The 12803-nt window shown below is 50.6% G+C and overlaps 1 protein-coding gene across 1 annotated transcript in view; it reads right to left on the bottom strand.

Annotated features, from left to right (window-relative positions):
* The window catches only part of dnah2 (dynein, axonemal, heavy chain 2), a 288980-nt gene that overhangs the window by 115635 nt on the left and 160542 nt on the right, over window positions 1–12803 (bottom strand). The window contains exons 41-44 of the mRNA XM_060854787.1: window positions 11270–11406; window positions 9487–9624; window positions 6811–6969; window positions 1276–1428 (exon numbers count right to left, since the gene is read on the bottom strand). Coding sequence (XP_060710770.1) covers window positions 1276–1428; window positions 6811–6969; window positions 9487–9624; window positions 11270–11406 — 587 coding nt within the window. The remainder of the gene's footprint in view (window positions 1–1275; window positions 1429–6810; window positions 6970–9486; window positions 9625–11269; window positions 11407–12803) is intronic.

The following is a 12803-nucleotide window of genomic DNA, read 5'->3' on the forward strand; positions in this document are numbered from 1 at the left end:
CTCTTGCAGTCTGTCCTGGCCTTGTTCTGGGGTTGAGGCAGTTGACCCCGAATCCAGCTCACGACTCTGTGTGCCTAAAGGAAAACAGAAAGGACTCCCCAGCATTTCAAATGTAAAGCTGGCCTGGCTTTTTTTTAATCGTTTCATCACTCTGCAGGGTTTTCTCGGCGAGGGGAGGGGTTTACTCTGGAGGTGACAATCCCCTCATCGTTTTCTGGCCACATGTTACACATTGCAAATAGTCACATTTGTGTCAGCCTTGTCCCACCTTTTCCAGCTGCCACTTTCCAAACAGCAGCAATGCACCCAGGCCCGAAACAAGTCACCAGGGCTTCCTCCAGCATCCCAGCTAAAGATCCTGTGCCAGGCCAAGGCCACCAGACCATGACAGCAGATTCCTGAGCTTAGGAGAGTTACAGAGCTCACCTTAGGTGCACACCTATGCACTGAATGGGGAGCTTTCGCTGAGCAAGCAAGTCTGATTACCTGAAGCAATGTTCTGAAATATTGAGTGGTCACCATCTGGATCGGACTCCCTGACAGTGGGGTCACTGCAGAATTCAGCAGAGAATGGGATCATTATCTAAAGAGGGAGGAGACATATTTGCAGGACCCGGGGAGAAGGCGGGTGCGTGACTCCTACAGAGGTACAGCACAGGAGTGACAGGCCAAATGGCTTTCTTCTGTGCTCTAACTATAGCATGGTTGTGAATAGTTGCCTGAAATGGTAAAATCAACTTGGTGTCCCTTGATGTGCCAGTGCCTGTTCCCAAAAAGAAACTTTTTCCAGACTCAGAAACTCTTACATCACCTTTCCACCATCGCTTCTGTGGTAGCTGTCTGAAAGACCCAGATATTCTCACTCACTTGCTGTTTCCTGATAATCCTGCAAGTTCCGTCTTCTCTGGTATAAGTCCAATAGGAGAAAGTGAGGACTGCAGATGCCGGAGAGCAGAGTCGAGAGTGTGGTGCTGGAAAATCACAGCAGGTCAGGCAGCATCTGAGGAGCAGGAGAATCAACGTTTTGGTCATAAATACTTCATCTGGAAAATGTCGATTCTCCTGCTCCTCGGATGCTGCCTGAGCGGCTGTGCTTTTGTGGCACCACTCTCTCAATTTTGGTATAAATCTATTACCCCATACACTCAAACTCAAGGCCAGTGCTGCTCGAACCCATATCCATATCATTGCTCCCGTAGTAACACATCTTTCACTCTCTGTAAACCTACTGGCAAATACTTCCCGGTTCACATTCCATCTGAGGAAATACCTCACCTTGCTCGGGAAGCTGCCATCCATCTCTCTCAAAAAGTTGTCCATCTTCTTCCTTCCTTCCTCATCCACAGCTGCACACACAGACCAGATCAGACTGAATACAAAGAACATCCCGATCATGTGCAGGTAGTTATCAGGATCAGCGGGGTTCACCTAGAAGGAGCATTGCTTAAAATGAGTAGATGCCCACTGCAGGAGAAATCTTTAAAAGGAGCCTCTGATAATGTAGCAGTAGGTCAGCACGAATCATCTGAAAACACAGCACTCCTCTGTACTAATCCTCTGACAACACAGCACTCCCTCAGCACGAATCATCTGACAATGCTGCACTCCCTCTGTGCTAACCCTCTGACAATGCAGCACTCCCTCTGTACTAACCTTCTGACAATGCTGCACTCCCTCTGTACTAACCTTCTGACAACACGCACTCCCTCTGTACTAACCCTCTGACAATGTTGCACTCCCTCTGTACTAACCCTCTGACAATGCACCACTCCCTCTGTGCTAACCTTCTGACAATGCTGCACTCCCTCTGTACTAACCTTCTGACAATGCTGCACTCCCTCTGTACTAACCCTCTGACAATGCTGCACTCCCTCTGTACTAATCCTCTGACAATGCAGCACTCCCTCTGTACTAACCTTCTGACAATGCTGCACTCCCTCTGCACTAACCCTCTGACAATGCTGCACTCCCTCTGTACTAATCCTCTGACAATGCAGCACTCCCTCTGTACTAACCTTCTGACAATGCTGCACTCCCTCTGCACTAACCCTCTGACAGTGCAGCACTCCCTCTGTGCTAACCCTCTGACAATGCTGCACTCCCTCTGTACTAACCTTCTGACAATGCAGCACTCCCTCTGTACTAACCCTCTGACAATGCAGCACTCCCTCTGTACTAACCCTCTGACAATGCAGCACTCCCTCCGTACTAACCCTCTGACAACACGCACTCCCTCTGTACTAACCCTCTGACAATGTTGCACTCCCTCTGTACTAACCCTCTGACAATGCACCACTCCCTCTGTACTAACCCTCTGACAATGCAACACTCCCTCTGTACTAACCCTCTAACAATGCAGCACTCCCTTAGTACTAACCCTCTGACAACACAGCACTAACCCTCTGTACTAACCCTCTGACAATGCACCACGCCCTCTTCACTAACCCTCTGACACTGCAGCACTCCCTCAGCACTAACCCTCTGACACTGCAGCACTCCCTCTGTACTAACCCTCTGACAATGCTGCACTCCCTCTGTACTAGCCCTCTGACACTGCAGCACTCCCTCTGTACTAACCCTCTGACACTGCAGCACTCCCTCTGTACTAACCCTCTGACAATGCACCACTCCCTCTGTACTAGCCCTCTGACAATGCAGCACTCCCTCTGTACTAACCCTCTGACAATGCTGCACTCCCTCTGTACTAACCCGCTGACAATGCACCACTCCCTCTGCACTAACCCTCTGACAATGCAGCACTCCCTCTGTCCTAACCCTCTGACAACACAGCACTCCCTCTGTACTAACCCTCTGACAATGCAGCACTCCCTCTGTACTAACCCTCTGACACTGCAGCACTCCCTCTGTACTAACCCTCTGACAATGCAGCACACCCTCAACACGAATCATCTGACAATGCAGCACTCCCTCTGTACTAACCCTCTGACAATGCACCACTCCCTCTGTACTAACCCTCTGACAATGCAGCACTTCCTCTGTACTAACCCTCTGACAATGCAGCACTCCCTCAGCACTAACCCTCTGACAATGCAGCACTCCCTCAGCACTAACCCTCTGACAATGCAGCACTCCCTCTGTACTAACCCTCTGACAACACAGCACTCCCTCTGTACTAACCCTCTGACAATGCACCACTCCCTCTGTACTAACCCTCTGACAATGCAGCACTCCCTCTGTACTAGCCCTCTGACAATGCAGCACTCCCTCTGTACTAACCCTCTGACAATGCTGCACTCCCTCTGTACTAACCCGCTGACAATGCAGCACTCCCTCTGCACTAACCCTCTGACAATGCTGCACTCCCTCTGTCCTAACCCTCTGACAATGCAGCACTCCCTCTGTACTAACCTTCTGACAATGCTGCACTCCCTCTGTACTAACCCTCTGACAATGCTGCACTCCCTCTGTACTAACCCTCTGACAATGCACCACTCCCTCTGTACTAACCTTCTGACAATGCTGCACTCCCTCTGTACTAACCCTCTGACAATGCTGCACTCCCTCTGTACTAACCCTCTGACAGTGCAGCACTCCCTCTGTGCTAACCCTCTGACAATGCTGCACTCCCTCTGTACTAACCTTCTGACAATGCTGCACTCCCTCTGTACTAACCCTCTGATAATGCAGCACTCCCTCTGTACTAACCCTCTGACAATGCAGCACTCCCTCCGTACTAACCCTCTGACAACACGCACTCCCTCTGTACTAACCCTCTGACAATGTTGCACTCCCTCTGTACTAACCCTCTGACAATGCACCACTCCCTCTGTACTAACCCTCTGACAACACAGCACTCCCTCTGTACTAACCCTCTGACAATGCAACACTCCCTCTGTACTAACCCTCTAACAATGCAGCACTCCCTTAGTACTAACCCTCTGACAACACAGCACTAACCCTCTGTACTAACCCTCTGACAATGCACCACGCCCTCTTCACTAACCCTCTGACAATGCAGCACTCCCTCAGCACTAACCCTCTGACACTGCAGCACTCCCTCTGTACTAACCCTCTGACAACACAGCACTCCCTCTGTACTAACCCTCTGACAATGCAGCACTCCCTCTGTACTAGCCCTCTGACACTGCAGCACTCCCTCAGCACTAACCCTCTGACACTGCAGCACTCCCTCTGTACTAACCCTCTGACACTGCAGCACTCCCTCTGTACTAACCCTCTGACAATGCTGCACTCCCTCTGTACTAGCCCTCTGACACTGCAGCACTCCCTCTGTACTAACCCTCTGACAATGCACCACTCCCTCTGTACTAACCCTCTGACAATGCACCACTCCCTCTGTACTAACCCTCTGACAATGCAGCACTCCCTCTGTACTAGCCCTCTGACAATGCTGCACTCCCTCTGTACTAACCCGCTGACAATGCACCACTCCCTCTGCACTAACCCTCTGACAATGCAGGGGCGGCACGGTGGCACAGTGGTTAGCACTGCTGCCTCACAGCACCAGAGATCCGGGTTCAGTTCCCGCCTCAGGCGAGTGACTGTGTGGAGTTTGCACATTCTCCCCGTGTCTGCGTGGGTTTCCTCCGGGTGCTCCGGTTTCCTCCCACAGTCCAAAGATGTGCGGGTCAGGTGAATTGGCCATGCTATATTGCCCGCAGTGTTAGGTAATGGGTAAATGTATGGGTGGGTTGCGCTTCAGTGGGTCGGTGTGGACTTGTTGGGCCGAAGGGCCTGTTTCCACACTGTAAGTAATCTAATCTAATGCAGCACACCCTCAGCACGAATCATCTGACAATGCAGCACTCCCTCTGTACTAACCCTCTGTCAATGCACCACTCCCTCTGTACTAACCCTCTGACAATGCAGCACTTCCTCTGTACTAACCCTCTGACAATGCAGCACTCCATCTGCACTAACCCTCTGACAACACAGCACTCCCTCAGCACTAACCCTCTGACAATGCAGCACTCCCTCAGCACTAACCCTCTGACAATGCAGCACTCCCTCTGTACTAACCCTCTGACAACACAGCACTCCCTCTGTACTAACCCTCTGACAATGCAGCACTCCCTCTGTACTAACCCTCTGACAACACAGCACTCCCTCAGCACTAACCCTCTGACAATGCAGCACTCCCTCAGCACTAACCCTCTGACAATGCAGCACTCCCTCTGTACTAACCCTCTGACAATGTTGCACTCCCTCTGTACTAACCCACTGACAATGCAGCACTCCCTCTGTACTAACCCTCTGACAATGCAGCACTCCCTCTGTACTAACCCTCTGACAATGCAGCACTCCCTCTGTCCTAACCCACTGACAATGCAGCACTCCCTCGATACTAACCCACTGACAATGCAACACTCCCTCTGTACTAACCCACTGACAACACAGCACTCCCTCTGTACTAACCCTCTGACAATGCAGCACTCCCTCTGTACTAACCCTCTGACAACACAGCACTCCCTCAGCACTAACCCTCTGACAATACAGCACTCCCTCTGTACTAACCCACTGACAACACAGCACTCCCTCAGCACTAACCCTCTGACAATGCAGCACTCCCTCTGTACTAACCCTCTGACAACACAGCACTCCCTCAGCACTAACCCTCTGACAACACAGCACTCCCTCAGCACTAACCCTCTGACAATGCAGCACTCCCTCAGCACTAACCCTCTGACAATGCAGCACTCCCTCTGTACTAACCCTCTGACAACACAGCACTCCCTCTGTACTAACCCTCTGACAATGCAGCACTCCCTCTGTACTAACCCACTGACAACACAGCACTCCCTCTGTACTAACCCACTGACAACACAGCACTCCCTCTGTACTAACCCTCTGACAATGCAGCACTCCCTCTGTACTCACCCACTGACAACACAGCACTCCCTCTGTACTAACCCTCTGACAATGCAACACTCCCTCTGTACTAACCCACTGACAACACAGCACTCCCTCTGTACTAACCCTCTGACAATGCAGCACTCCCTCTGTACTAACCCTCTGACAACACAGCACTCCCTCAGCACTAACCCTCTGACAATACAGCACTCCCTCTGTACTAACCCACTGACAACACAGCACTCCCTCTGTACTAACCCTCTGACAATGCAGCACTCCCTCTGTACTAACCCTCTGACAGTGCCCACTGCCTCAGCACTGACCCTCCGACAGTGCGGCATTTCCTCAGCACTGACCCTCCGACAGTGCGGCATTTCCTCAGCACTGACCCTCCGACAGTGCGGCACTCCTTCAGCACTGACCCTCCGACAGTGCGGCGCTCCCTCAGCAGTGACCCTCCGACAGTGTGACTTTCCCTCAGCACTGACCCTCTGTCAGTGTGACATTCCCTCAGCACTGACCCTCTGACAGTGTGACTTTCCCTCAGCACTGACCCTCTGTCAGTGTGACTTTCCCTCAGCACTGACCCTCTGTCATTGTGACTTTCCCCCAGCACTGACCCTCTGTCAGTGTGACTTTCCCCCAGCACTGTCCCTCTGTCAGTGTGACTTTCCCTCAGCACTGACCCTCTGTCAATGTGACTTTCCCCCAGCACTGACCCTCTGTCAGTGTGACTTTCCCCCAGCACTGTCCACCCTTTAGATCAGTTGCTGAAGGTGTCTGTGCTCAAACCCCGAGAGTGGAGACCAAACAACAACCTTCCAACCTCAAAGCACAAATGCTACATCGTGACCCAAAGCTGACACTAGCTCAGAGCATCAACTTTACCCATCCTCCAAACTGGAATGTGACACTTGCTCAAGATACACATTATTCCACAAATCTGGGCTGTTGTGTGGTACTCAGCGATTGAATTACCCCATTCTCCACTGTAGCCAAGGTCTCATAGAGGTTACACAGGGCAACCACTCCACTGTGCTCAGCTATTGGAATCAGCTCTTTACACTGGGACTTCTTAAAACGCAATGTCTTCGCAACACTTTTCTCAAACAGTTCCTGCAAATGCTCTTGTTCCTCCTGCAAATTGAGAGCAAAAACCTCGGTCAAACTTTGCAAAGTACAGAAAGGCCTTCACACAGCACAGTACAGAGGACAGCACTGTCAGAAACTGAGAAGGGTTGTGTTACTTTCAAAAGAGTCTGCAAGGCTGGGGCATGAGATGGGACCACAGGAGGAGGTGAATCGGTCTGTCGGTTGTGTACGATGTGTTAATGAATTGCTGTGTCTTCAGTGAAATGAGAGCATTACTCCATTCCGAGGAGAATCTGAGGATGGCAGATGCTGGAGATCAGAGTCGAGAGTGTGGAGCTGGAAAACCAGGCAGCATCCCAGAGGAGAAGAATCAACCTTTTCCTGATGAACGGCTTATTCCTGAAATGTCAATTCAGCATTTCCAGCACCGCACTCTATTCCCATTCACTACAGTTCTGTAGACACCTGCTTACATAGAGTGGAGCATTTTAAATCATGCGTGCTTCAGTGCAGTGCGACAGGTAGGTGGACATGAATCCATAACCGGGTATAAATCAGCATGGAAAGGTTCACGACCAGAAACCAGAGACTTTGAAACAGTTTCTCATTGGAGGAGGAGTGTATACGGTTAGAGCCACGTTACTGACAGTGTCACTGAGAAGGGTGTACACGGTGTGAACCACGTTACTGACAGTCAGTGTCACTGAGAGGGGTGTACACGGTGTGAACCACGTTACTGACAGTCAGTGTCACTGAGAGGGGTGTACACGGTGTGAGCCACGTTACTGACAGTCAGTGTCACTGAGAGGGATATACACGGTGTGAACCACGTTACTGACAGTCAGTGTCACTGAGAAGGGTGTACACGGTGTGAACCACGTTACTGACTGTGTCACTGAGAGGGGTGTACATGGTGTGGACCACATTACTGACAGTCAGTGTCACTGAGAGGGGTGTACACGGTGTGAACCACGTTACTGACAGTCAGTGTCACTGAGAGGGGTGTACACGGTGTGAGCCACGTTACTGACAGTCAGTGTCACTGAGAGGGGTGTACACGGTGTGAACCACGTTACTGACAGTGTCACTGAGAGGGGTGTACACGGTGTGAACCACGTTACTGACAGTCAGTGTCACTGAGAGGGGTGTACACGGTGTGAACCACATTACTGACAGTCAGTGTCACTGAGAGGGGTGTACACGGTGTGAGCCACGTTACCGACAGTCAGTGTCACTGAGAGGGGTGTACACGGTGTGAACCACGTTACTGACAGTCAGTGTCACTGAGAGGGGTGTACACGGTGTGAACCACGTTACTGACAGTAGGTGTCATTGAGAGGGGTGTACACGGTGTGAACCACGTTACTGACAGTCAGTGTCACTGAGAGGGGTGTACACGGTGTGAACCACGTTACTGACAGTAGGTGTCACTGAGAGGGGTGTACACGGTGTGAACCACGTTACTGACAGTGTCACTGAGAGGGGTGTACACGGTGTGAACCACATTACTGACAGTCAGTGCCACTGAGAGGGGTGTACACGGTGTGAACCACGTTACCGACAGTCAGTGTCACTGAGAGGGGTGTACACGGTGTGAACCACGTTACCGACAGTCAGTGTCACTGAGAGGGGTGTACACGGTGTGAACCACGTTACTGACAGTAGGTGTCACTGAGAGGGGTGTACACGGTGTGAACCACGTTACTGACAGTAGGTGTCACTGAGAGGGGTGTACACGGTGTGAACCACGTTACTGACAGTCAGTGTCACTGAGAGGGGTGTACACGGTGTGAGCCACGTTACTGACAGTCAGTGTCATTGAGAGGGGTGTACACGGTGTGAACCACGTTACTGACAGTCAGTGTCACTGAGAGGGGTGTACACGGTGTGAGCCACGTTACTGACAGTCAGTGTCACTGAGAGGGCTGTACACGGTGTGAGCCACGTTACTGACAGTCAGTGTCACTGAGAGGGGTGTACACGGCGTGAGCCACGTTACTGACAGTCAGTGTCATTGAGAGTAGCGGGCGATGTAGGGGGAGGATTAATTGCCAAAGGTCATAGTCCATGTTGGAACCAGTGAGATAGAAAGAAAGACAAGTTGCACTTTGCAAACAAACATTTTGAGAGTTAGGTAAGAGACTGAAAAGCAGCATCTTAAAGACAGTTGTCATCTCCACTTTACTCCTGCTGCCCCTCAGTAATGAGGTTTGGAATAGAATGTGTATCCTTAGGGAAGCATTTGAAACCAATGACCACAACTCAGATTAGGATCGTTACGGAACAGATTGGCAGAGAATGAAAGTTATAAACTGGGAAAGTGTGATTTTTTGAAAGCTAAGCTACAACTGGGCCAAGTCGATGGGGAGCAGATACTTGAGGATAAAAGTGTGGAAGCACAATGTGAGCTACTCCAGAAGGAAATACCCACAGCATGGGACAACTATATTACTGTGACCCAGACCCTGGATGCCCAGGGGCCTTACAGGTTAGAATATAGAAAAACAGACCAGCTTCTGGTTGGTTATAAAGGCTCTTTGAAGATTCAAGTCTAAAGGATACCTTTGCTCGTTTGTTCAGCCAGGACTCCACACATGGTTTCCATCCCAGGTCCGAGTAGTCATTGTAAACCATTCCACAGCGAGACACAGTGGCAGGGGAAGCCACGGCCAGATTCTCCACCTCAAATAGCAGTGAAACCTGTGGACAAAAGCCAAAACCTGCTGTCAACCAACACTGCTGGCTTCTTTTCTACTGTGGGTCGCCATGTAAGGGCGCTCCCTTCTGAGACAGACAGCTCAGAAGTTCCCAGGCTCAATGCTGGCTTTTTAATGAGATATCCTGCCCCCTGTTCTCCCCCACACCCCCACTGGTGACACTGACCTCGCTGGCACCTGGTTTTGGGTGATCCAGTGCCCAGAACGCTGTGCGTGAGTAAGTGTGATCAAGTGGGTGGCCATCGTGAAGTGGGAAGGCAGCAGACCTGAGGCAGATCACGCTGTGTCAATGAAGATAAACAGGCAGGTACAGCACGGAGGTGGGAACTTTAGGATATGGGTTTTCATTGCACAGGGATTGGAGTTCAGAAGTGTGGACGGTTTACTGCAGTCACACATGGTCAGAAGGCTCACCACACCAAGTTATGGTCCAAGAGGTTTATTGGAAATCACAAGCTTTCGGAGCATAGCCCCTTCTTCAAATGACTTCATTTGACAAGGGGAATATGCTCCAAAAGCTTTCAAAAGATTTTAAATTAACTTGTTGGACTCTCATCTGGCATTGTGTGATTTCTGGATTTGTCCAGTCCAGTAGAACACGGGGACCTCCATTTGTTGTCTTGGTAAGACCAGACCTGACGTATTACATCCAGTTTCAGTGTCCACACCTCAGAAAGGAATTACTCGCCATCGAGAGAGTGCACTGGAGATTTACTAGACTGATACTGGAGATAATAGGACTGTCCTTTAAGGAGAGATTGATGCAGCTCAGCCTAGAAGGATGCTGGACAGGGGGTGAGGGGGGGAATCTGTTTGAAATATCTAAAATTCTAATGGGATTGGACAGACTAGATGCAGGGAAGATGTTTTCCATGGCTGGGAAGTCTGGAACTTGGACACAGTCTCATAATACAGGGTGGACCTTTTAGGACTGAGATCAGGAAAAGGTTCTTCATTCAAAGGGTAGTGAGCTTTGCAATTCTCTAACACAGAGGGCTGTGAAGACCAAGTCAGTGAATATATCAGGAAAGAGAGAGATATACTTTCAGATTTTAATGGCATCATCGGGTATGGGGAGGAAGTGGGAAATGGCATAGAGGTAGAGGATTGGCTATGATCATATTGAATGGTGCAGCAGGTCCAGTGGGCTGAATGTCCTACCTCTTGTTTAGTTTCAGTTTCTGTGTATACAGAGACACACACGTATACACATATACACATGCACGGGTATAGGGACACATGTAAAACGAGTGCACACAGAAACCAGTACAGGCATGTGTAGTCACACAGAGGCATGTTCGCACACTCGCACAAACACACCGAACAGATTGTGAACAAGAGTTAACAAATAACAGCCAGGTTGAAGTATTCTGCCTGACATTTGCTTTCCTGAGAGTTTGTCTGTTCAGCACCAGGACACTGAATCATCCAGTCAGCTCTCTGTCTGTTTGTCCACCTCAATTAACTTCAGCCAGGCAAAAGGATCCTCACTGCTGCATTCAGCAAGGCTCACAGACTGGGCTTTACCATCACTGTACAACTTTCCCTCAGCCCACAGAGGACACTGCAAATCCTGGCATTCTGCATCTGTATCACGTTACTGGCAGCAGAGAGGCAGCCACACTTACCTGCTCTGGCATAGATATCCGCTCTCCATTGATCAGTGTCAGCACCTTATTGTCGTCCATGACAGAGTTCATGCTCTCAATCCAGAGTGTATCCACAGGTCCGTCAAACAGGATCCACTTCTCGTCTGGTTTCTCATCTGCAAGCGCAGAGAGGATTTTATTCAAATTGGCAACTAGAGCACCAAGAGATGTGACCACAAGTAATTAATCTAGGGCATCCACAACTTGTGGCAGAGTGGTTCAATGGTTAGTACTGCTGCCTCACACAGACAGGGAGCCGGGTTCGATTCCACACTGGGACAACTGTCTGTGTGTAGTTGGCATATTTGCCCTGAGTCTGTGTGGGTTTCATCCCACAGACTAAAGATATGCAGATCAGGGTGGATTGGCCATGGGACATTGTCCCATAGTGCCCAGTGATGTTCAGGTTAGGGTGGATTGCACATGGGACATTGTCCCATAGTGCCCAGTGATGTTCAGGTTAGGGTGGATTGGCCATGGGGAATTGTCCCATAGTGTCCAGGGATGTGCAGGTGAGGATGGATTGGCCATGGGGAATTGTCCCATAGTGTCCAGGGATGTGAAGGTTAGGATGGATTGGCCATGGGAAATTGTCCCATACTGCCCAGGGTTGTGCAGGTTAGGGTGGGTTGGCCATGGGAAATTGTCCCATAGTGACCAGAGATGTGCAGGTTAGGGTGGATTGGCCATGGGAAAGTGTCCCATAGTGTCCAGGGATGTGCAGTTTAGGGTGGATTGGCCATGGGAAATTGTCCCATGGTGTCCAGGGATGTGCAGGTTAGGGTGGGTTGGCCATGGGAAATTGTCCCATAGTGCTCAGGGATGTGCAGGTTAGGGTGGATTGGCCATGGGAAATTGTCCCATACAGTGCCCGGTGATGTGCAGTTTAGGGTGGGTTGGCCATGGGAAATTGCCCTATAGTGCCCAGGGATGTGCAGGGTAGGGTGGAGTGGCCATGGGAAATTGTCCCATAGTGCCCAGGGATGTGCAGGTTAGGGTGGATTGGCCATGGGAAATTGTTGCATAGTGCCCAGGGATGTGCAGGTTAGGGTGGTTGGCCATGAGGAATTGTCCCATAGTGTCCAGGGATGTGCAGGTTAGGATGGATTGGCCATGGGGAATTGTCCCATAGTGTCCAGGGATGTGAAGGTTTGGGTGGATTGGCCATGGGAAATTGTCCCATAGTGCCCAGGGATGTGTAGGTTAGGGTGGATTGGCCATGGGAAATTGTCCCATACAGTGCCCAGGGATGTGCAGGTTAGGGTGGGTTGGCCATGGGAAATTGTCCCATAGTGCCCAGGGATGTGCAGGTAAGGGTGGGTTGGCCATGGGAAATTGTCCCATAGTGTCGAGGGATGTGCAGGTTAGGGTAGATTGGCCATGGGAAATTGTCCCATAGGTCCCAGGGATGTGCAGGTTTGGGTGGATTGGCCATGGGAAATTGTCCCATAGTGTCCAGGGATGTTCAGGTTAGGGTGGATTGGCCGTAGGAAATTGTCCCATAGTACCCAGG

The sequence above is a fragment of the Hemiscyllium ocellatum genome, chromosome 44, assembly GCF_020745735.1.
Source record: "Hemiscyllium ocellatum isolate sHemOce1 chromosome 44, sHemOce1.pat.X.cur, whole genome shotgun sequence".
In the NCBI taxonomy this organism is placed as follows: Eukaryota; Metazoa; Chordata; class Chondrichthyes; order Orectolobiformes; family Hemiscylliidae; genus Hemiscyllium; species Hemiscyllium ocellatum.